The sequence below is a fragment of the Triticum aestivum genome, chromosome 1B (genome assembly GCF_018294505.1).
Source record: "Triticum aestivum cultivar Chinese Spring chromosome 1B, IWGSC CS RefSeq v2.1, whole genome shotgun sequence".
Lineage (NCBI taxonomy): Eukaryota > Viridiplantae > Streptophyta > Magnoliopsida > Poales > Poaceae > Triticum > Triticum aestivum.
This window is the reverse complement of record NC_057795.1, coordinates 360,772,381-360,794,395: the sequence shown is the minus strand read 5'-3', so window position 1 is coordinate 360,794,395 and position 22,015 is coordinate 360,772,381. Positions and strand designations below refer to the sequence as shown.

The window sequence follows — 22,015 nt, the reverse complement described above, 5'->3', positions numbered from 1 at the left end:
ATTAAAATACCTCCTGTGCGGCCGCTAATGTATATGTATATATAACCTGAAAGATGGCAGTCTTCGGCTTCAGCCCCCACGCATATAATGCGGGGGTGTTTGCAAAAGGCGCATTTTCACACTTGATCCAACGTCTTGGTCCTATAAAGGAGGTGGTAGCGCAGCAAACTAGGCAACCAGACTATAATGCTTTATCACTTTCACTTAGCCATAGGAGTTTGACAGTGGGGCTACGATATAGCCCCTAGGGGCACCGCGCTCACCCGAATTCGGGGCGCGTATGTGCCTGACCGGGAAACGGTCCTTCGTCAATGCGGAGGAATCCTATAGATTCTGGCGGGTCATCGAGTGGTTGACCAGTCTCACGATATATCATGACAGTCAGTTTTCGGCTTTCTCTACTGAGGTGCTCGCCTAGCCGAACCGGGGCACAATCGCAGTAGTTCTCCTGGTGCCGCCTTAGCCGATAGAGCGGAACGTAAGGCAGCAAAACACAGGAGCCGGGCAAACCCAACATTTGACCAAAGACATGATTCAGAGCTGATGCATATAAGGCCTAACTCGAGACGCCGAACACTCCCTAAGGTATTCGGTCCTTATGAAAACGGGCCGAATAACGCCCTTGGTAATAAGCCCCTGGTGTCCAGGTACGCGCAAAATTCTGACGTGGCCCATGCCAAAACGTCAGCCTCCTCCTTGGTTATAGCAAGAAACCAGGGGATGTGTATCAACAAGAGACAGTAAAAAAGGTTTACGCAGGGTCTTAATTTGAAAAGAATCCTTGTCACGGGTCCCTACTGCACGTCTGCGCCTGTGTCTCCGTTGTGCCGTATCCTGGAAGGGTGTAGCACGGCGTTCATCTGTAAAAGAGAGGAACTTAGTTGAAAAAGATCGTGCGATAATGTATATTATATTAAATAAACAAAGTACAATTCAAAGAATGAATAAAATTGAGCTTTATTGTCTCTTGTTGTACATGCGCGGAGCCCCTTGTGCGGGGGTATGCGGCTAGTAAGCCCTTGTATGTTTACGCCGGACTCGTCTAACCGTGTCCGGGGTCTGAACGACCTGTTTAGGTGCTTTGATTAGGGAAGTCGGTTTAGTGTGTGGCTGTCAAGGCAGTCACACAATCTTCCCCGCTCGAGGAACACTCGATATTTCCCTTTAAGGAGATGATGCCTCGTGGATCGGGCATTTTAAGTGTAAGGGATGCATAATGCGGTATTGCGTTAAAGCGGGCGAAAGCTTCGCGTCCCAGTAGTGCTTGGTAGCTACATGTAAATGGGGCGAGGTGGAAGGTTAACTTTTCGCGGCGGAAGTTGTCGGGTGAGCCGAACACAACTTCTAGCAGTAGAGAGCCCGTACAATGGGCATGTGGGCCTGGCATTACCCCTTGAAAGGAAGTGTTGCTATGGCAAATTTTGGTTGGGTCTATCCCCATTTTGCGGATTGTGTCCTAGTATAGCAGGTTTAGATCACTGCCGCCGTCCATCAGGACTTGTGTAAATTGGAGTCCGTCAATTATCGGATCTAATATCAAGGCAGTCCATCCTGCATTCCAGATACTTCTAGAGTAATCCTGATGGTCGAAGGTGATTGGTTTTAACAACCAGTGGCGGGACTCCTCTGGGATAGGCCGTATGGCGCGTACCTCTATGGGCACCGCTCTATTTTTCCCTTTTGTCACGTGAAGTGAGTTTACTGTTTTTGGCTTCTTGTGGGAAATTCTTTTGTTTTCCGGTGCTCTGCTTGTGGGGTTCGTCATCGTCCTCGCTTGGTGTGTCGAGCCCCTTGTGTTCGGCGTTGAGTTTGCCGGACTGCTTGAAGACCCAACAATCTCTGTGGGTATGGTTTGCAGGCTTCCCGGGAGTACTGTGGATTTGGCATATCTTGTCCAAGATTTTGTTTAAGTTAGATAGCTCGTCCCTGTTATCCTTAAGGGGCAGTTTTTTATGATTCTGCCGAGAGCTTTTGAATCCGGCGTTGACTGCCGTGCTCTTCGGGCTGTTTCCCTTGGTCCGGCGCTGGTCCTTGCTGCGTCGCGGTTTCCCGTTTCCATCCCTGACTTCGGATGTACTTGGGTCGCTGGTACTGCATCTTGCCAGCCAGCTATCCTCTCCCGCGCAAAAGCGGGTCATGAGGCTTGTTAATGCGGCCATTGTTCTTGGCTTTTCTTGGCCGAGGTGTCTGGCGAGCCATTCGTCTCGGACGTTGTGTTTGAAAGCTGCTAAGGCTTCGGCGTCCGGACAGTCGACTATTTGGTTCTTTTTAGTAAGGAATCTGTTCCAGAATTTTCGGGCTGACTCTCCGGGTTGTTGAGTTATGTGACTTAAATCGTTTGCATCCGGAGGTCAGACATAGGTCCCTTGAAAATTTTCCCGAAAAGCATCCTCGAGCTCTTCCCAACTTCCAATGGTGTTTTCAGGGAGGCTTTTGAGCCAATGCCGGGCTGGCCCTTTGAGCTTGAGGGGTAAGTATTTTATGGCGTGGAGGTCATCTCCTCTAGCCATGTGTATGTGGAGGATGTAATCCTCAATCCAGACTCCGGGGTCTGTTGTTCCGTCGTATGCCTCTATGTTTGCGGGCTTGAATCCCGCTGGAAATTCATAATCCAGAACCTCATCGGTGAAACATAGGGGGTGTGCGGCACCTCTATATTTAGGTGTACCATAATATTCAGATACTTGATGTGTTGCATTGCTTACTAGAGCTTCCTTTCTTGGCCCGTAGATAGATCTAACTGGGCTGTCTTTTTGATGCGAATCCGTGTGCGGATCGCGTGCCGGCTTGTGTGCGGCGCCGTTTGCCGCTCTATGTTTGCCATGGGGTCGTCTACCCGACCGGATGGTCTCCTTGTTTTTTGATTGCGGGGGCTCTACGGCCTCCTCATCAAATTCGGGCAGTAGTTTTCGTTTCAGGTAGCTCGTTGTTCGGCGACTATCGCTGTATTTGTTTGCGGTATTGAGTACTTTGCTCCATCTGATTCTGAGCGCATCTTCCACTGTTTTGAGCTTCCGCTTTTGCTTTTTCAGGCTGCGCGCGACGAGCCTTTTGTGGAGGTTCTTCTGCTCCGGCCACTTGTCCGGCGTGAGATCGTCCAGACTGTTATCTTCGCCGGGGATGGATTGTTTATCCAAATTGTCCTGTTCGGACGGTTGCGCGATGGCATGTTCGTCGTCCACTGGTTCGCCCTGCTCTATGGCTGGGTCTGTATGGCTACTGTCTTTGTCGAGGCGGGATTTTGAGCGGCGCTTACGTTGCCGTTTTGACTGCTTTTTGAGGGAATGATCCCTCGTGGCGTCCCATTGTTCCTCGTCGTTGCTTCCTTTAGGTGTGTCCACCATGTATACATCGTGAGATGAGGTGGCTGTCCAGTGCCTTATAAGTGCTGATTCATGCTTATCTCCTACATCGTTGTCCATACGGTCGATGTCTTCGGAGTCGAAATCAAGACCGTCGTTTAAACTTTCGACAGTGGCTACGAAGTGGGTGGTGGGTGGGCTTTGAATTTCTTTGCCGTCCGCATCCCAACCTTGCTGACCATAATCCGGCCAGGGCTCTCCTGATAAAGAGAGAGACTTTAGCGAATTCAGGATGTCGCCAAAGGGCGAGTGCTGAAAGATGTCCGCGGTGGTAAATTCCATGATCGACGTCCAATCAGATTCGATTGGCAGGGGCGTGGAAGGTTCAGAGTCCGGAAAGGAGTCCGGCACCTTGGAGTTACGAGCTTCGCAAAGGACAGGGTTGGTGTTCGGCTCGATCGCCATAGAGATAGCAGCCCCCAAGGCGGTGTCCAGCCTCCCATCCTCGGTCGGCGCAATCGGCTCCGAGCTAAGGGTCGAAGCGAACACTGGTGCGGCCTCCAGGGCACTGTCCGGCGGCAGAGCTAGATCATGCCCATCGTGACAGTGCGGCGTGCTTGGCTGTGGCTCGAACCCGTCGAAGATTAAGTCTCCGCGGACGTCAGTCGTATAGTTCAAACTTCCAAATCTAACCTGATGGCCAGGGGCGTAGCTTTCAATCTGCTCCAGATGGCCAAGCGAATTGGCCCGCAGTGCAAAGCCGCCGAATACGAAGATCTGTCCGGGGAGAAAAGTCTCACCCTGGACCGCGTCGTTGTTGATGATCGGAGGAGCCATCGGGCCTAAAGATGACGACACATCGGAACTCTCAATGAAAGCACCAATGTCGGTGTCAAAACCGGCGGATCTCGGGTAGGGGGTCCCAAACTGTGCGTCTAGGCGGATGGTAACAGGAGACAAGGGACACGATGTTTTTACCCAGGTTCGGACCCTCTCGATGGAGGTAAAACCTACTCCTGCTTGATTGATATTGATGATATGGGTAGTACAAGAGTAGATCTACCACGAGATCAGAGAGGCTAAACCCTAGAAGCTAGCCTATGGTATGATTGTTGTTCGTCCTACGGACTAAAATCTCTCCGGTTTATATAGGCATCGAAGAGGGTTAGGGTTACACAGAGTCGGTTACAATGGTAGGAGATCTACATATCCGTATTGCCAAGCTTGCCTTCCACGCCAAGGAAAGTCCCATCCGGACACGGGACGAAGTCTTCAATCTTGTATCTTCATAGTTCAGGAGTCCGGCCAACGATGATAGTTCGGCTATCCGGACACACCCTAATCCAGGACTCCCTCACTTGCCTTTTGGCTTCGCCTCGAAGCCAAGTCCGAGCGCGCCTTGGACCCGGGGGCTACTGTCGGCGTTCTGGGAACCGGGGTACCCAGACTTGCCTACCTGCGGCCCATGGCGTGGCGCCATCGATGGCCTGGTACGACCCATTTTCAGCACCAACAACATAAGACCCTCACGAGGGGCCAAGCCTCGCGAGGCGGACGACACCACTTTCATGTATATTACAACTTTAGGCACCAAACTGGCCACACAGGACAAGTTAAGGCACTTGCGGTGTATTTAACTCATTAAATAACTTAGCAACTCAACTCCCCGATGCATATGTGCTTAACTTGTTGTTGCTTTGTAATATGGAGTAACATATACTAGTATTATGCATATGGTACTAGTGTATGATATTACCTCCCTAATACATAGTATCATATATTAGTATCATGTAGTACTTTATTTATATCCATGCATGGCACATACTCCCTTCGTTCCTAGATATAAGTCTTTTTAGACATTTTAAATGGACTACAACATACAAATGTATGTAGACATATTTTAGAGTGTAAATTCACTCTTTTTGCTCCGTATGTAGTCACTTGTTAGAATCTCTAAAAAGACTTAAATTTGGGAACGGAGGGAGTAGAAGCATAGCATTTATTATGATACGGTATCATGATACGATACTCAACCATCTTTTTCTTCATTTAATTCTATGACACCTCATCAAAATTGCTTAGTTGGCATGCATGATACTAACTATGATACTCCCATTACGACCAGCCTAAGCTCACTTTATTTAATGATTTAGCACCTAAACTCTTTCATACATTGGTCAACCTTTTCATTTATGTGGTTTGTCTAGTTTCACGTGCTTGACATTGGTTCTTCTTAGGGTCATCAAAGTGCTCTTTTTCCTCCTTAATTACTGCGCCATGTCTTTTTTTTTTCTTCTTATGTGGCATGCTTAGCACCTGTCCACTGTGGAGCCTTGGAGTGGGCCTGAAGAAAACACTGATGACTCATGTCATGACTTGAATTTTGAACAGTGACGAATTTTTTGTAATCCCCCTTTTAGTATTTTTTAGCGCAATCTTATAACTGTTTATGGGCCAGGCCCGCACATCTGACCCACGATGTTGTACTGAAAAGCCCTCAACAAGAAAAGGCCACAACAAACACCTGGAGGCGGGAAGCCCACGCTAGAGTCCTCGGTGGCTCAGTCACCCCATTCCTCCCGCCGCCGTCTCGGCTCCGCCGCCTCCTCTCCGAGCGCCGCCTTCCACCCCACCAAGCCGGGGCCCATGGCGTTCGCCGCGCGGAGGAGCCTCGCCTCCCGCTTCTCCCACCACCTCACCCGCCGCCTCCACCCATCCGTCCCGCATCTGCTCTCCCGCTCCAACGACGATGAGCCCCCGAGCCCCTCATCTCAGCCACAGCCACTCCCGTCATTCCGCTCCCAGCTCCCGCCCGCTTCCAGAGCAGCCCAAACCCTACACCACCTCCTCCCCTTCTCTCTCCAACACTCGGGGCTACCTCACCGCGGCTTCTCCTCCTCCGCCCCCGCTCCGGACCCACCCGGAGAGGTTGATGCTGCCGCGAGCGTCCTTGTCGACGCCGCGGAGGCGGTTGCTTCGTCGGTGCCGGCGCCGTTCCCGGGGGAGGTGGCAGCCGCCGCCGCCGACTCCTTCTTCCCCGTCGCCGCGCTGCAGTACCTCATTGACTACGTACATACCTTCACCGGTCTCAACTGGTAAGCTTCGCGATCTGTTTCTTTGGGCCGTGTGCTCGGTTTGCTCATATTCGCCTCTCATGTGGGATTTGGTCTGGTGCTCAGGTGGGCTTGTATCGCGTTAACGACGGTGCTGATCCGGACCGCGACGATACCAGTGCTGGTTAGCCAGCTGAAGTCCACCCAGAAGCTAAATGTAAAGTGCCATCCGTCTGATTCAGCGTGCATTTTCTAGCCCGTTTGTTTGCTTCATGTGCTAGTGTACGTGTGGGTCAAAACCTATGCAGATCTAAGTGTAAGGTTGCTTACAGTTGCTGAACTGTGCTGCGCTGTGCTTATTTTGTAATCTGCTGCGGGAAAATAGCGAACTAGAGATAAGTTGGTTAAACAAACACCAAAATAGACAAAAGCTGGTTGGATAAGCTGAATTATACCATAGTCCACTGGGATGCCCTAACTAGTGTCATTGGGGGAACATGTAATCACTGTCTTCCCTACATGACCAGACTGCCAGATAGACACATGAGCAGTCGAGTTGTTGTGGCTGAGTGGTGAGGTGGTTAACTACCTCTTATGTAAATATTTGTGTTTCTCTTATTGTGTGAATTACTTCTTATTCATGTACATATAGTTCCCCTGTTCAGTTCCGAATCCTGCTTTACTATGTGATTTTTGGGTGTTACCAAGTACACAATCATTGTACTCAGTCTTGAAACCTTATCTTTACCACATGAAATCATGTAGTGATGCAATGCTGGTCCCTCCTGTCCAAGCACATGCCCCTTGCACCGCGCTAATATGTCTTTTACTTTTTTTTTGTTTGTTTGTAGTTTTGACTCTTTGTAGTATTTGAAATAGGCGCATGCTAGGCACCGGTAGGCCGGATGAAATTTGGGCCGGTCGCCCGCGGCCGCTAGACGGAAACGCGTGCGCTGTCCGATTCTGCCATCCACCTCCACGCTTGCTGTAGACGCCAGGCACTCCTTGCAGCACCGCCGGCAGCTTGTAGTAGCGTGTCCCTGTATCGATGCCGTCGACATGCCCTCTTGTGCCCCCCCCCCCCCCCCTGCTTGCAGCTCTGCTGTCGACGGCCATAACAGCTTGCTCCGCCGTCGCTACGGTTGCAGCTCCACCGTAGGTGGTTGTACCACCGCTGTTCAGCGGTCGCAGCTCCTGTCACCGTCGCAGCTCCCACTGTGAGCGGTTGTAGCGCCGCTAGTCGCTGGTTCCAGCAAAAACTACACTGCCATTCGAGCACTCAAAACCGTCCCAGCACCTCGAATCGTCAGTTCCAACATCCTGAATTGCCGGTTCCAGCAACCAGAGATGCCGGTTGCAGCAAATGTCGTGGCGCACGGTCGTTGCCGTCGTAGCTTGCAGGCACCACGGATGCAGCTTCTCGCCACGGGCGGTCGCCGGTCCCAGCACCGGATGTCGCCGGTCGCAACATCCTCCCCGCCCCATTCGCATCTACACCGGATGCCGGTCACATCCCCCCACTCGCCGGTTGCAGCTTCCCCAGCAACGGTTGCAGCTTCTGGCTCAGCTGGTTGCAGTTTCTAGGGGGGTGGGGGTCATGGCGGCCCAGCGCGCCGGTTGCGGCTTCCGGGGCGCTGGTCGCAGCTTCCAGGGTCTCCGGTCATGGTGGCCCAGGTGCCGGTCGCAAAAGGAGGAGGAGGGCGGCCATGCCCTCGGTAGCAGGGAGCAGGTGGGTGCTATTCTGCCTGAGAGAGAGAGAGAGAGATGGTGCGAGAGGAGGGGAATTGGGGGAAGAAGAGGACACACGCGAGGGGATAGGATAAGGTCGCTGTCGGTGGGCGGGGCCAATATAGGAGGCATGGCTCTCGCGCCTGGGCTCGACCAATCAAAGGTGTGCGTGCGAGGCGACTGGCCGATTCTAAACATTTACCTTTAAAATACTGCATTCCAATCAGCAAACTCTTCTATGCATCATGGAGATGCCATTTCTTATACCTGTTCATCAGCGGCTTGGCCCTGCCCCATGCTTTCTTTTCAGCCCGGAAGCTTGAACTAATTTTGAAACGCTTCATAGGGAAGTGATTACAAGACACCATTTTTCTTACTTTAAAGTAATCAATTTGATATTTTTAATTGAAAAAAATATATGTCTACATGCTTCGGGCTGGGCTGCTCCATGGTTGGGGTTGGCTTTTTTGGTAGGCTGTTTCAAGCTTGGCCCATGGTTTTAACATGTCTTATATTCATAAGATATCTTTAGCAAGTTACATGCTATGCTATCACTGTATTTAGTTTAGTTTTTTACTCTTTCAGTCTTCCGAGAATTTATTTATTTGTCGGTAGTACTTTAGTAGGTAAGGAATGATTTTCCTTCATGTAAATTCTCAGCTGATTATTTCTTTCTTTCAAACCTGTCCAATTTTCAGGCAATAAAACCAGAGATGGAAGCCATTAAGGATGCAATGGATGTGAGATATTGTGCTTTTGTTGTATAGAATATACTATGTACTGCCAACTCATGAGAGAGTGGGTCATGGAGAACAGTTATTTAACTTCTGCTAGTTAGATACTTCATGCAGCTCATGCTTTAACCTTTCAAGTTTATTTCATACAGAGTACGGATCCAAAAGCAGCGTTAGAGGGGAAGTATAAAATGACCGCACTCTTTCAAAAGTATGTAACCTTCATTAGATTATTCTTGTCTTTATTTCAATAAAAATGACAACTGATGTCTATTTTTGTGTTAAATGATCATGTTCAAAATTTTGGGAGCACCTTACTCACTATTGAACACATCGTGAAGATAGCTTTTTTTTATGTGGTGCATGATGTATTAGAAATACTGCTCTTTGGTGCAGTTACTCTAACTTTTGGTATTTTTCCTTTAGGCATGGTGTTAGTCCATTTAGTCCACTAAAAGGAATTCTAATCCAAGGGCCAATGTTCATGAGCTTTTTCTTTGCTGTGAGTCCTGCTTCTTTCTGCCCATCTGATTGTTCCATGTTATACTATCTGTTGAAGAAAATAAATGTACTATTTACCTTGGCTGTTTTTCTGATCGTAGATAAATAACATGGTTGAGAAAGTCCCTTCAATGAAAGGAGGAGGAGTATTTTGGTTTACTGATCTGACAACCCCGGATCCTCTTTACATCTGTCCTGTGTTAGCAGCACTGACCTTCTTGGCCACAGTGGAGGTATGCAGTTTGTCTGGTGTGATTGTGGTGTCATTTTTTATATACAATCCAGACCTGAATTTCCTTCCGTTTCTGTTCTATACCATCTTGCTTGCATAAGTGCATAAGCATGTATCCCTGTCAAATGGTGCATTTGTTTGTAACACTTACAAAGGCAAACAAACTCTTCATGTCTGCATCCAGTTGGTGACTCTGCTTTAATGGCACCCTTTATTTACTGAACATTCAGAATTTCTTACCGCTGATTGTGAATTTGAAAATTTTGCTGTGCTGGCTACTTTATTTTCCAGTACTGCACTCTAATATAGTGAATATATTGTGTTATGTCAGCTTAACCTGCAGGAAGGAATGGAGGGCAATTCTATGGCCGGTAAAATGAAGACATTTTCTAGAGGAATGGCACTCATGACAGTCCCATTCACAATGAATTTTGCCAAGGTATAACAATATTGAGATCTTTCACCTATGGGTATTTTCTAGAGGAGCTAGTCAAGTGTGCTAAATATATCCATTTTCACAGTATTCAACAATTTCGTCCTAATATCCTAATGGTTTCTCCTTCTCCAGGGAATTTTCTGTTACTGGGTCACGTCGAACTTGTTCTCCCTCGTTTATGGTATTGGTGAGTATGTTTCGAGTCTTTAAGAACTGAGACAACGACGATTGCTGCAAGGCATTAGGTTCTATTTGATGGTCTAATAGCTCATAACATGTGATACTTTGATATTTTTTTTCTTTTATCAGTTATGCGTCGACCCGCTGTGAGGAAGTTGTTTAATCTTCCTGCTTGGGAAGCTCCGTCTGCACCCGCACTGAATTCAGCCTTGAATATGTTTGGTGGATCCAAGGCAGTACCTTCAGAAAAGTCACCTTTAGCACTCACGGCAGCCCAGCAATCTTCTTTGGAGAAACCTGATGCTGCCGCTCTTGGGTATCGGGTAAAAAATCTTGAAAAGAAGGGGAAATCTAGAGGCAAATCTCGGAAGCGCAGGTAAACCATGCGGCACATAGGAGCTTAATGAGAAAGAAAAAAAGCCATTTTGACCTCGTGGACGGTTGAGACTTGATTTATCCTGACATGCTGCTAAGATTTGATTTTGCACAAGGAGGCCGCCATTGTTTCTTCACATTGTGGGGTTGCTGTGGCCTTCTTCAGTGAATAAGAGCGATTTTGATATCCTATTAGTTTATACACAAATTTAATTTGAGCAAGATGCAATAATTAATCTTGGTGTTTTAGAGAGCCTGGGTGACAAAATGGGGTAAACTATGATGATCGTGTTTGTATCTTCCGTGTATGCACTTACTTGCGCTTACTGGAGTATATAGTACTCCCTCCGTTCCAAAATAGGTGACTCAACTTTATACTAACTTTAGTATAAAGTTGAGTCATCTATTTCAGAACAGAGGGAGTAGTATTTGTTGCGTCTGCCACTGTGGTTTTATGTACCAGTGACTATATTTGTTCGCCTTCCCGATGTTTTCAGACCTGACCAAAGGATCACTCCTTCCGGAATAACATGAGCGTGTGCTTTCTGTTGTTGGTAAGATATTATTGCCCTTTTTTCATAAGGGCGCTTACCTACTCTGCGATGCGTGGTATCAACACTTCCTTTCTCTACTGTCTAAAAGAAAACCTAACGTTCCGTCTCCAGTCTTACGTTCGTCCTGCTTCTCGTCCACCCCCACCTGACAGTTTTTTCTGGTTTTTATCTCTTTTTGGTTTTCACATCAAATCATTTTTCCTAAACCTGATCGATGTATGTTTTTTTGAGGAAAAGGCCTTCATGGCTAGCTTTATTAATTTAAACAAACGGCTAGCTTTATTAATTTAAACAAACGCTTACATCGTCCACAAAAAGTCCAGAAATAAAGTTGGGAGGTGCGTCCAACCACAAGTTTGGTGGATCCACGCGTCCATTATGAGCTAGCGCATGAGCAACCATATTAGCTTCACGGTTACAATGCTCTAATAAAGCCTTTCCGAAGTCGTGAAGAAGAGTTTGGCAGACGTCAAAAATAGGAGCAGCGATCATTGAATGGCCAGTATTCTTTTGAATTGCTTCCACAATGACTAAATTGTCCATCTGTACCAAGATAGAGTTGGCCCCAATAGAACTGGCTAACTTGAGTCCTTCCACAAGTGCGGCTGCTTCCGCTGACACCACATCTGCCACGTGCTCGAGTTTAGCCATTGCCGCGCCCACAAACATACCGCTGCTATCTCTTATAATTGCCCGGCAAGCACCTGTATTCTCCTCTTCTGAAAATGCAGCACCAACATTAAGAATAAGTTGGCCCAGCATGGGTTTTCTTCATAGGTTCTGACAAGGGGTTGCTGCAGGTTTGCTTGCTGCTCTCACAAAATCCAGACAAAGTGCACGGATAGACTGGCTTGATCGAAAAGGAGACCGAACCACTTCCTGTCGCACAAATTGCCTTCTTCGCCACCATAGATACCAGCTGCCACAACGATTGACTCAGTTAGATCAACCGAGTCCATATATTGTGTTTGATGCGCTGGGTCGCAGAGAAATATCTCCAGTATCTCCGCCCCTGATCTGCCAGGTGTAGCCACTTGTTCTATTATTTCATACGCCTAGGCTCCTCCAAATCTCCTGGGCCTGGATACACTTGAACGCCATATGTGCAACGTCTTCCGCTTCTTTCAAGCAGAGTGGACATTGTCCTGATTGAGCTATATGCCTGTTTGCTAACACGCAGCAGCAAGGAATTGCATCATGTAAACATCTCCACAAGAACATTTTTATCTTACTTGGTACCTTTAAGCTCCAAAGTTTCTTCCACGCTGGGTGAGCCAAGGAACCACTTATTCTAGAGGGATTTGAGTTATTTGATACGTAGGTGTCCTCCCATTGCCTGTAGTAGGCAGACCGGACAGAAAAATTGCCCGACTTTGTAAGGTGCCAAGAAACAAAATCTTCCGTATCATGATGAAAGATCAGAATTTGCAAAATCCTCTCCCATCAATATGCCAAAAGTTGTCCCGTATTAGTACTTCATCCCATTCTCCAGTGACAGGATTTATAAGTTCATTTACCGTCGTCAGAACACAGTTGCCCCGGACTGTTATAATCTTCCTAGATATACTATTTGGTATCCAGCAGTCTTCCCAGATGTTTATCTTCATCCCATTGCCTACCCTCCATATGCAGCCTTTCTTGAAAGTTTGTATCCCTGCCCAAATACTCTGCCAAACATAGGACAAACCCTTTTTTAGTTCACAATTTAACAAATCACCGGAGGGGTAGTATTTGGCTCTTAGGACTTTTGCACACAAAGAATCATAGTTATCAATGAGCCTCCAACATCGCTTAGCCAGCATAGCCAAATTAAAGCTACGAATGCCATGAAAATCCATGCCTCCCCAGAGTTTAGGGATGCGCATCTTCCACCAAGCAAACAATGTAATTTGCGTTGATCCTCACCATCACCCCACCAAAATGCGATATAATATTAGTGATTCCCTTACAAATTTTCTTTGGAAATTTGAATACACCCATTGCATAGTGTTGGGGATATGACTATCAGATATGACCCGCCCAGGAGGGGCCGGGTCATCCATTATGACAGTTCATCTAAATGAAGCCCAAGAGTATACTCAAGATGGCGGTTTATAGATAGGCTTGTTAAAAGGCCCAAATCCGGAGGCGGCTTAAGGCCCGTAAGTGTAAACCGCTATGTATATGTAAACTTGTATTGTAAGGCATGTAAGATAAATCACCGAGTCGGACACATTTGTATGAGTCAGTTGGGACTCTGTAGGCCGCATCATGTCAACCCATGTATATAAGGGGACGACCCGACAACAGTTTAGGGCAAGAAATAATAACTCGAGAGCCAAGCAAAGCGTGTTTGCTCCCTGGTAATCGAAACCCTAGCAATACCACCTCAAACTGGACTAGGCCTTTACCTTCATCGCAAGGGGCCGAGCCAGTATAACTCCCCGTGTCCTTGTCCCGTTTAACCCCTTTAAGCTAACCTCGTCGCAATGGTTCCACAACTAAGTCCTTCCATGAGGACATCTGCCGTGACACTTCCATGACAATTGGCACCCACCGTGGGGCTCGCGCATGGTGGTTTTGAGTTCTTGAAGGGAAGCTTCGAAGGGATTAAGGGATACGCTGTGGGCCGGATGACCAAGAGTCGTCGCGGCAAGCTCTACATCGACGATGCAGGCTGGGGCCCCGAGGCCGGCTCAATTGAGTACGGGTACCGGGTTCCCTTCGGCGGAATACACGTCTTCATCGGCAAGATCGGCGAACCAGGCCCTGAGCCGGACATCTGCACCGACATCATCGAGACTGCTCAGCGTGCACGACCCGCCCGGGTTAAACCCGTCGTGAAGCATGCCTTTGTTGGATGTATCCATGGGGCTGAGTTTGAAGGCTTTGTGTCTGGCGGTGAGACGACCATCTACTCCGATGGTGAGTCATCCACAGGCGAAACAGATTCGATGTATCAACTGCAAGACGGACGACTTGGGGGCTGTTCCGATGGCGACAGTATTCTGGACCCCCACAAGCCGCCGAACAGAGTGGCGATTTTCATGGCTGGCATGCAGCCGGTTCTTGGTTCGACAGCCACTGCGGCGATGACTCCGAGTGCAGCGGCGGTGACGGCGGCGGGTGCTGGCGGTTCAGCGCGCCCGCCAGCTCAAGTTTTGATGGATCTGTTGGATGATCTGGCGACTCTGATGGGGGTGGAGGTAACCGCAGACAACCAGGAATAGCAGAAGGTGGATGTGGCTAAGTTGCGTGATGAGATAGCACAAGCTAAAGAGGAATTGGCAGCAGAAAACACTAGGATGGCTGCAGAGCGGGCCGTCTTAAACGCCCAGGCCCAGCGGATTCAAGAAGATTCGTACCGGCTTATGGTGGATCAGAATGCTTCAAATGAAGTCTAGAGAAGAAAACGCCAGAGTCGTCTGCCCTCGATTTATGAGTCAAGGAACCTCTTCAACACACCCAGAATGGGGGCTAGTAACCCGCCAATGATAGACCATGCACTTGAGGCGCCAAGGGATGGGGCGACGGGTCAGCCGCGCATAGCAGGTTCTTCGCATATGAACAACACCCTGCCTCAACACGTAATGATGCCACCGGGTCATTACTCCACCCCTCTAGACAATATGATTGCTGCAGCTACGCGATTGGCGGCTCTGCCAGTCGAGGGAGAGACTCCGATGGCAGTTGAAACCCGAAGGGCCAGGGAGCTTCTTTAAACGGCTTTGGTACAATAGCAGGCTTATTCCTATAGTCGTGACCGGATTCATTCGACCCCTCGTCCGAGCCGGAGCTACAACCGACACATTGACTCGCCAGCGGTTTCGAGTACTGAGCGGCATCGTAACCAACCTCATGGACATGACCCAGCGTGCAATGGTGCCAATGCACATGATTTGGTGGACCAGGGCAGAATGCGTCGGGAGGCCGAGCTGGCGGCTCACCAGCATGCCGGTTTGCCCAACGGCTTCAGTTGAGGCAGGTGTAACTTCTAGAGCTTTCAGTGTGCCGTGTCTAACGGCGACTCTACGGAACGAGCGTTTTCCCAAGGACTTCAAAGGCCCTCGCAAGGTGCCCAATTACACAGCAGACAACCCCCAGAGGCTTGGGTGGGGAGTTATGAGATGGCTATGGAGATGTTGGATGTTAGCGAGGTTGCATAGGCTAAGTACTTCACCATGATGCTGGAAGGGACGACTCGTACCTGGTTGAAGGGGCTGCTGGCTAACTTCATTGGGTCATGGGCAGAGCTGAAAGCCCTGTTTATTCAGAATTTCAAAGATACATGCAAGCAGCCTATGTCGATCGTGGATTTGGTTTCTTGTGTCCAAGCTGAGGGCAAGTCAACGACCAGCTGGGTGCGCCGGGTCTCGACTATTATACATTCTTCAGATAACATCAACGTCGGCTCAGCGGTTCTAATGCTGGAGAAGAATTGTCGTTTTATTCCACTCAAGCAAAAACTTGGGCGGCTTAAGCGTCATTGCAACGACATGGGGGAGCTTATGGCGGATATTGTTAAGTATGCTGACTCTGATGGTACCAAGGACCCCGACTCTGAGGATGAAAGATCGGGAAAGGGAAAGAAGAGTAGCGACATGAAGGGACAACAATACAATCCTACCAATCAAGGCGGCAATGGTAAGCGCAAGGCTGATGATTTTGTGGCTAACACCGGTGTGTGCAATTATAGCCAGCGTCGTAAGGGACCACTGGTTCAAGGGACCAGGTTTGACCTTGATGCAGTGTTAAATCAGCCATGTCCAAAACACGAAACAGATCAGAAGCCAGCTACCCATCCGTGGAAAGATTGCAGCATAATGAGAAGCTTTAGGGAGTCCATCCAACGCAACCACGGCCCGAACGGCGGTTCGGGATCCGACTCTCGTGGTCCGGGTTAAGGAGGCGGCGGTTCAAATTCTGGGTTTCAGGGCTACGGTAACCAGGGCGGCTACAGCCAACAGAATAATCAGGGAAATCAGCAGCAGCAGTAGTCTGGTTATCAGAGCAACCCGAAGCAGTTGAATAGTAGACAATACCACGTTTTCACCACTAGCTTATGTAAGCGGGATCAGAAGCTTCATAAGAGGGCAGTCAATGCTGTTGAGCCGGCAGTACCACGTTACTTGCGGTGGTCGGAGCACAGTGTGGAGTCGCGAGGATCACCCACCCCGGGTTGATAATCCGGGTCAGCTGGCTCTAGTGGTGGCGCCTCAAGTTGGGGGCTAAAAATTCACTAAGGTACTCATGGACGGGGGCAGCAACATTAACACACTTTATTATGAGACCTTCCGTCGCATGGGACTGACTGATAAAAATCTTAAGCCGTCAAACACCGTGTTCCATGGCGTGGTACCGGGTAAGTCAGCCTATCCAGTGTGTAAGATATCTTTGGAAGTTGCTTTCGGAGATGAGCATGCCTCCAGGTTTGAGACTTTAACCTTCGAAGTGGTCAAGATCAAAAGCCCTTATCATGCTCTGTTTGGGCGGCCGGCTTATGCTAAGTTCATGGCGAGGCCTTGTTATGTTTACTTATAGCTTAAGAGGCCGGGTTACAAGGGCACCATCATAGTGCATGGGAGTCGCAAGGTGGCCTTGGAGTGTGAAGAAGGAGATGTTGCCTATGTTGAATCAGTTTGTGCAGCAGAGGAGCAGAAATTTTACAAGGATAATGTTGACCCGGCAGACATGACATCCTTGAAGAATCCAACCACAGAGCATGATCCTTTGCTCAAGTTTAAGTCAGCGGACGACACTAAAATGATTGATTTTGTCCCTGGCGACTCATCTAAGCAGTTTAGCATCAGTGCTAATCTGGATCCAAAATAGGAAAGCGCGCTCATCGAGTTCATCCATGAGAACCGGGACATCTTTGCATGGAAGCCTTCAGACATGCCGGGTGTACCGAGGGAACTCGCTGAGCACACTCTTAATATTGGCCCGAAGTTTAAGCCGGTCAACAGTTTCTTCGTCGATTTAACGAGGAGCGGCAGAAGGCCGTTGGTGAAGAGGTGTCCCGGCTCTTGGCGGCCGGGTTTATTGTTGAAGTGTTTCATCCTGAGTGGATGGCTAACCCGGTGCTGGTGCTTAAGAAGAATGGCACTTGGCAGATGTGTGTGGATTACACGGACTTAAACAAGGCTTGTCCGGCTGATCCGTTTGCTCTCCCTCATATTGATCAAATCATTGATGCTACGGCGGGTTGTGAGTGTTTGAGTTTTTTGGACGCTTATTATGGTTATCATCAGATCAAGATGGCAGTTAAGGACCAGGAGAAAACAACTTTCATTACTCCTTTTGGAGCCTCTGCTATGTGTCTATGCCTTTTGGGCTTAAGAGTGCCCAGGCGTCTTATCAGTGGTGTGTGTAGAATTGCCTTCACAATTAGATCGGGCGTAATGTTCATGCTTATGTGGACGACACTGTGGTCAAATCCAGAAAGAAGGAGACCCTGATTGATGATTTGAAGGAGACATTTGATAATCTCCGGGTCTACAAGATGATGCTTAACCCGGCCAAGTGTGTCTTTAGTGTACTAGCAGGCAAGCTCTTGGGATTTCTGGTTTCTAACAGAGGCATTGAGGCTAACCCGGAGAAGATCAAAGCCATTACTTCATTGGCTAAGCCGACGTGTGTCAATGATATTCAGCGTCTGGCGGGTCGTATTGCAGCTCTAAGCCGGTTCATAAGCCGGTTAGGTGAGAAGGCTATTCCTCTTTATCAGATGATGAAGAAGACAGATCATTTTGTTTGGAGTGACGCTGCTAATCAAGCATTTGAGGATCTGAAGAAATAGTTGGCTGAGCCACCCGTGCTTGTCGCCCCTATTGATAAGGAGCCTCTATTGTTATATGTGGCTCCTAATAGTCGGGCAGTCAGTGTAGCTATTGTGGTAGAAAGAAAAGAGGCAGGCAAGGAATATCTGGTTCAACGGCCGGTTTACTACATCAGTGAGGTACTTATTGAGTCCAAGCAGAGATATCCACACTGATAGATTCTTGTATATGGGGTTTGCATGGCAAGTCGAAAGCTCAAGCAATATTTCCAGGGTCATCCCATTACTATGGTTAGCTCTGCTCCTTTAGGAGACATCATCCAGAACAGGGAAGCCACATGCCAGGTTGCTAAATGGGCCATTGAGCTTGGACCTCATGGTTTAAAATATGTGCCTCGTATGGCCATCAAGTCCCAAGCACTTGTGGATTTCATCAATGATTGGACAGAGTTGCAGGCACCTGAGGAAAAGTCAGATAACACATATTGGACTATTCACTTCGATGGATCCAGGAAGTTGGAGGGCTCGGGGGCTGGAGTTGTTTTGACTTCCCCATGAGGTGATAAACTTTCTTATGTTCTCCGGCTAATGTTCCCTTGTACTAACAATGCAGCTGAGTATGAGGCCTTGCTCCATGGTCTTCGGATGGCTAAAGAGATGAATTTAAGCCAGGTGAGGTGTTTTTGTGATTCAGATCTGGTAGCTCAACAAGTCTCTGGCACCTGGGATTCTAAGGATCCACTCATGGCGGCTTATCACCGAGAGGTTGATGCTATTGCGGGTCATTTCAAGGGTTATCAGGTTGAGCACATTGATCATAGGAAGAATGAGGCGGCTGATACTTTAAGCCGGTTGGGGTCTCAGTGTAAGCCGGTGCCACCTAACACGTTCCTGGATATTCTGCTTAACCCTTCTGTCAAATTGCCTACAGAGGAGGATCTTGCTGTCCCTGACCCGGAAGCACAATTGTTGGAGGCTCTTCATGCTATCCCTGATTCGACGGTTCCATATTTGGCTTACATGACCCGGGGTGAGTTGCCAGAGGATGAGATCTTGGCCATACAGATAACCCGGCAGTCTAAGTCAATGACAATTGTCAATGGGGAGTTGCACCATTGCAGTGTCACAAGGGCATTTCAGCGTTGCGTTTCTCCTGAAGAAGGCCTTGAGATTTTATGGGAGATTCATGAAGGAGATTGTGGTCATCATGCCGGCTCTAAATCTCTTGTAGCCAAGGCTTTCCGTCATGGGTTCTATTGGTTGACGGCTCATGCTGATGCTGAGGATTTGGTAAGCAAATGTGATAGTTGTCAGAAATTTTCACGACGAGCTCATGTACCGGCTCAAGAATTGAGGATGATTCCAGTCACTTGGCCGTTTGCGACTTGGGGGCTTGATATGGTTGGGCCTTTCAAGAGGTCCAAGGATAAGAAGACCCACCTTTTGGTGGCGGTTGATAAGTTCATTAAATGGGTTGAAGCAGAGCCGGTCAGTAAGTGTGATGCGGCAACAACAATTCAATTCATTAAGAAGGTGATTTTCTGTTTTGGCTTTCCACACAACATTATAACAGATAATGGCACTAATCTCTCTAAAGGTGCTATGAGAGAGTTCTGTCAACGAGAGCATATCCAGCTTGACGTTTCGTCCGTGGCTCACCCTCAGTCTAATGGTCAAGCGGAACGAGCTAATCAGGAGATTCTGCGAGGCATCAAGCCCCGGCTTATGGTTCCTTTGCAGAGAACGCCGGGTTGTTGGGTGGAGGAGTTACCCTCGGTATTATGGAATATCAATACAACCCCCAACAGATCTACGGGTTACACACCTTTCTTCATGGTTTATGGAGCAGAGGCGGTTCTCCTAGTGACATCCGTCACGATTCACCCCAGGTGGTGGCTTACGCTGAAGCTGACAATGAAAAGGTACGTCAAGAGGCGCTTGACCTGTTAGATGAGGAGCGTGACCTCGCGGTGGCTCGTTCGGCGATTTACTAGCAAGATCTACGTCGTTATCACAGCCGCCGGGTCAAAACCAGAACCTTTCAAGAAGGCGATTTAGTGCTCCGGCTCATCCAGGATCAAACACATATGCATAAGCTCTCGCCACCCTGGGAAGGACCTTTTGTGGTCAGCAAGAATCTGCATAATGGGTCATATTATCTTATCGACGTTCGAGAACACAAGGATTCATGCAAGTCGGAGGAGGAGACCCATCGGCCGTGGAATATTGCTCATCTTCGACCCTACTATACTTGAGCCAGTGGCTCTCATGATGTACATAGTTACCTGATGTATATATTATAAGCAGTATAATAAAGCCGGCATCCCTGATAATTCAGGGCCTCTGTCGTTTCACTTCCTTGAAGCTGAGTCTTTATCATCATAAGAGGCTCGACGCCCAAACCTCAGGGACCAAAGAGAGTTGGATGCACAACACTGCTCAAACATAGGTCCCTGATGAGCATGATTTGTCAGTATGTCACTTGGGGGCTTCCTGTTCAAACATAGGCATATTCGACCAAAGAGAACATAGCGTTACTACCCTCTTGACCAGGTTTGTCCAAACATAGGCGTATTCGACCAAAGAGGACATAACCTTTCCGGGTCATCCTACCTGTAGCCAGTTGCTTCAACTCCATCGGGTAATCCTGATTGACCCGTCGAACTCTTAATGATCAATCTTTACGGCATATTCGACCAAGATCTGAGCTTATTAAGGTTCAAACGGCGGCTTGTCACGTGAGAGCACGGCTTACAGATAGTCAGGATAGATCCAGGCTTCATAAGCCGCCTTCCTTGAAACTTGGATAAATCGGCCCATGATGTATGTTGTTACTCTGGCCCCGTGTACTCCTGATAAGTCTTTGAGCAAGACCAGACTTTATCTAGGGTTCAAATGTCGATTGGGTACTGTGAGTCAGGCTCACGGAACGCACGAACAATCCAGTGGCTTCAGCTAGTTTCATTGAAGAAGATACTTTGGCTTTGCAGCCTACAAAAGCCTTGAATTTCTTTTGATTTCTTATTCTATGATTTCTTTTTTGCCTTTTGTTTTTTTACAAGTCGGGCCCAGCTGCCCTACTTATGGCTCATATTTGAAGCATCTTTTGGGTCTCTACAACCCGCCAGGATGGCAGACTCTAAGTCGCCAGAGGATAATAATCTTGTGTTTTAGAGTCATTGCTCTAAAAACTCTAGCTGCGTGGAGCTGATAAGCTGGCAGTCTAAATATACACCACAGGAATCGGTTTTCAAACCGGGTTATATTATTCAAATCTTTAATAGCCAACATGGCTGGATTTCTATTATGGTTATCAATAACCAATATTACGATTGAGGTTTTCAAATTCGCTTCAGCGCAATGGATATTATTTTATCAATGGATATAATTTATTCTACAATGGAAGAAATAGTCCCGAGTCGCTGCAGGCTTACGACCCGACACTTGGGGGCTACATTATTCAAGTTGAGCTTACATCAAATATGCAAGTCCCATGACACTGCCAGCATGCACCATGGCACTTGGGGGCTAATGCAAAGTCATTTTTTGCTCACCTTATTGAAGACCCGACTCATCACATTGTAATGAGCCGGCCCTTGGAGGCTACCAATTGCTCCTGTCAAAAGTTCAAGTTCTACCGCCTCTAACTGCATAAGGTTGCTCAACCGGCAGTCTAAGCATAAAGCCACAGGTATGATATTTTATGTTAAACATTACGGTCAGACCAGCCCTGGTTTTGGACTATTTGTCCCCAGTGGCTTCAATGGGATATCATGACCCGCCCGGCGGTAAGCCGCCAGGGCACTTGTGCTTTCTTTGTGTGCAGGGTAATGATAAACCAACTCTACATCAATCAATGCTAAGCATAAAGTGATGTTTCTTTAACCAACGGACCAGCAGTGTTGCACAAAAACAGAAACGTGCACGATGGCACAACAGATTCAAGTTTTCACTACCCTATTACATGGTTGTATGGGCCGAATGAGATCAAGTTTTTCAATGATCAAATATATAAACCTCCAGGAGGTTCAATCTTCTTGGCCTTGTGGATTGGAGGCCTCTGGTTCATCCCTTTCCGGTTCTTCATCTTCTTCCGCCGTCTGAAAGTTTGGTCATGACCAATTGATACCAGATAAAGCTTGAAATTCAGCTTCATCATCTAT

General features: G+C 48.1%; 1 protein-coding gene across 1 annotated transcript; it reads left to right on the top strand.

The window, feature by feature from the left end:
* Nucleotides 1–5,829: 5,829 nt before the first annotated feature.
* On the top strand, nt 5,830–10,849 carry LOC123124053 (mitochondrial inner membrane protein OXA1-like). Its single transcript, XM_044544763.1, has 9 exons — nt 5,830–6,397; nt 6,482–6,572; nt 8,782–8,823; nt 8,970–9,028; nt 9,244–9,319; nt 9,420–9,551; nt 9,882–9,989; nt 10,119–10,173; nt 10,296–10,849. The coding sequence occupies exons 1-9, from the start codon at nt 5,949–5,951 to the stop codon at nt 10,544–10,546; spliced, it is 1,263 nt and encodes a 420-aa protein (XP_044400698.1). The 5' UTR covers nt 5,830–5,948; the 3' UTR covers nt 10,547–10,849.
* The last annotated feature ends 11,166 nt before the right edge of the window (nt 10,850–22,015 follow it).

What these genes read in the sequence shown, in the direction of transcription:
- LOC123124053 (XM_044544763.1), top strand. Translation starts at nt 5,949, where the DNA reads ATGGCGTTCGCCGCGCGGAGGAGCCTCGCCTCCCGCTTCTCCCACCAC. An exon ending in CCATTAAGGATGCAATGGAT is followed by an intron (nt 8,824 to 8,969) that starts GTGAGATATTGT and finishes TATTTCATACAG; the next exon opens with AGTACGGATCCAAAAGCAGC. An exon ending in TCATGAGCTTTTTCTTTGCT is followed by an intron (nt 9,320 to 9,419) that starts GTGAGTCCTGCT and finishes TTCTGATCGTAG; the next exon opens with ATAAATAACATGGTTGAGAA.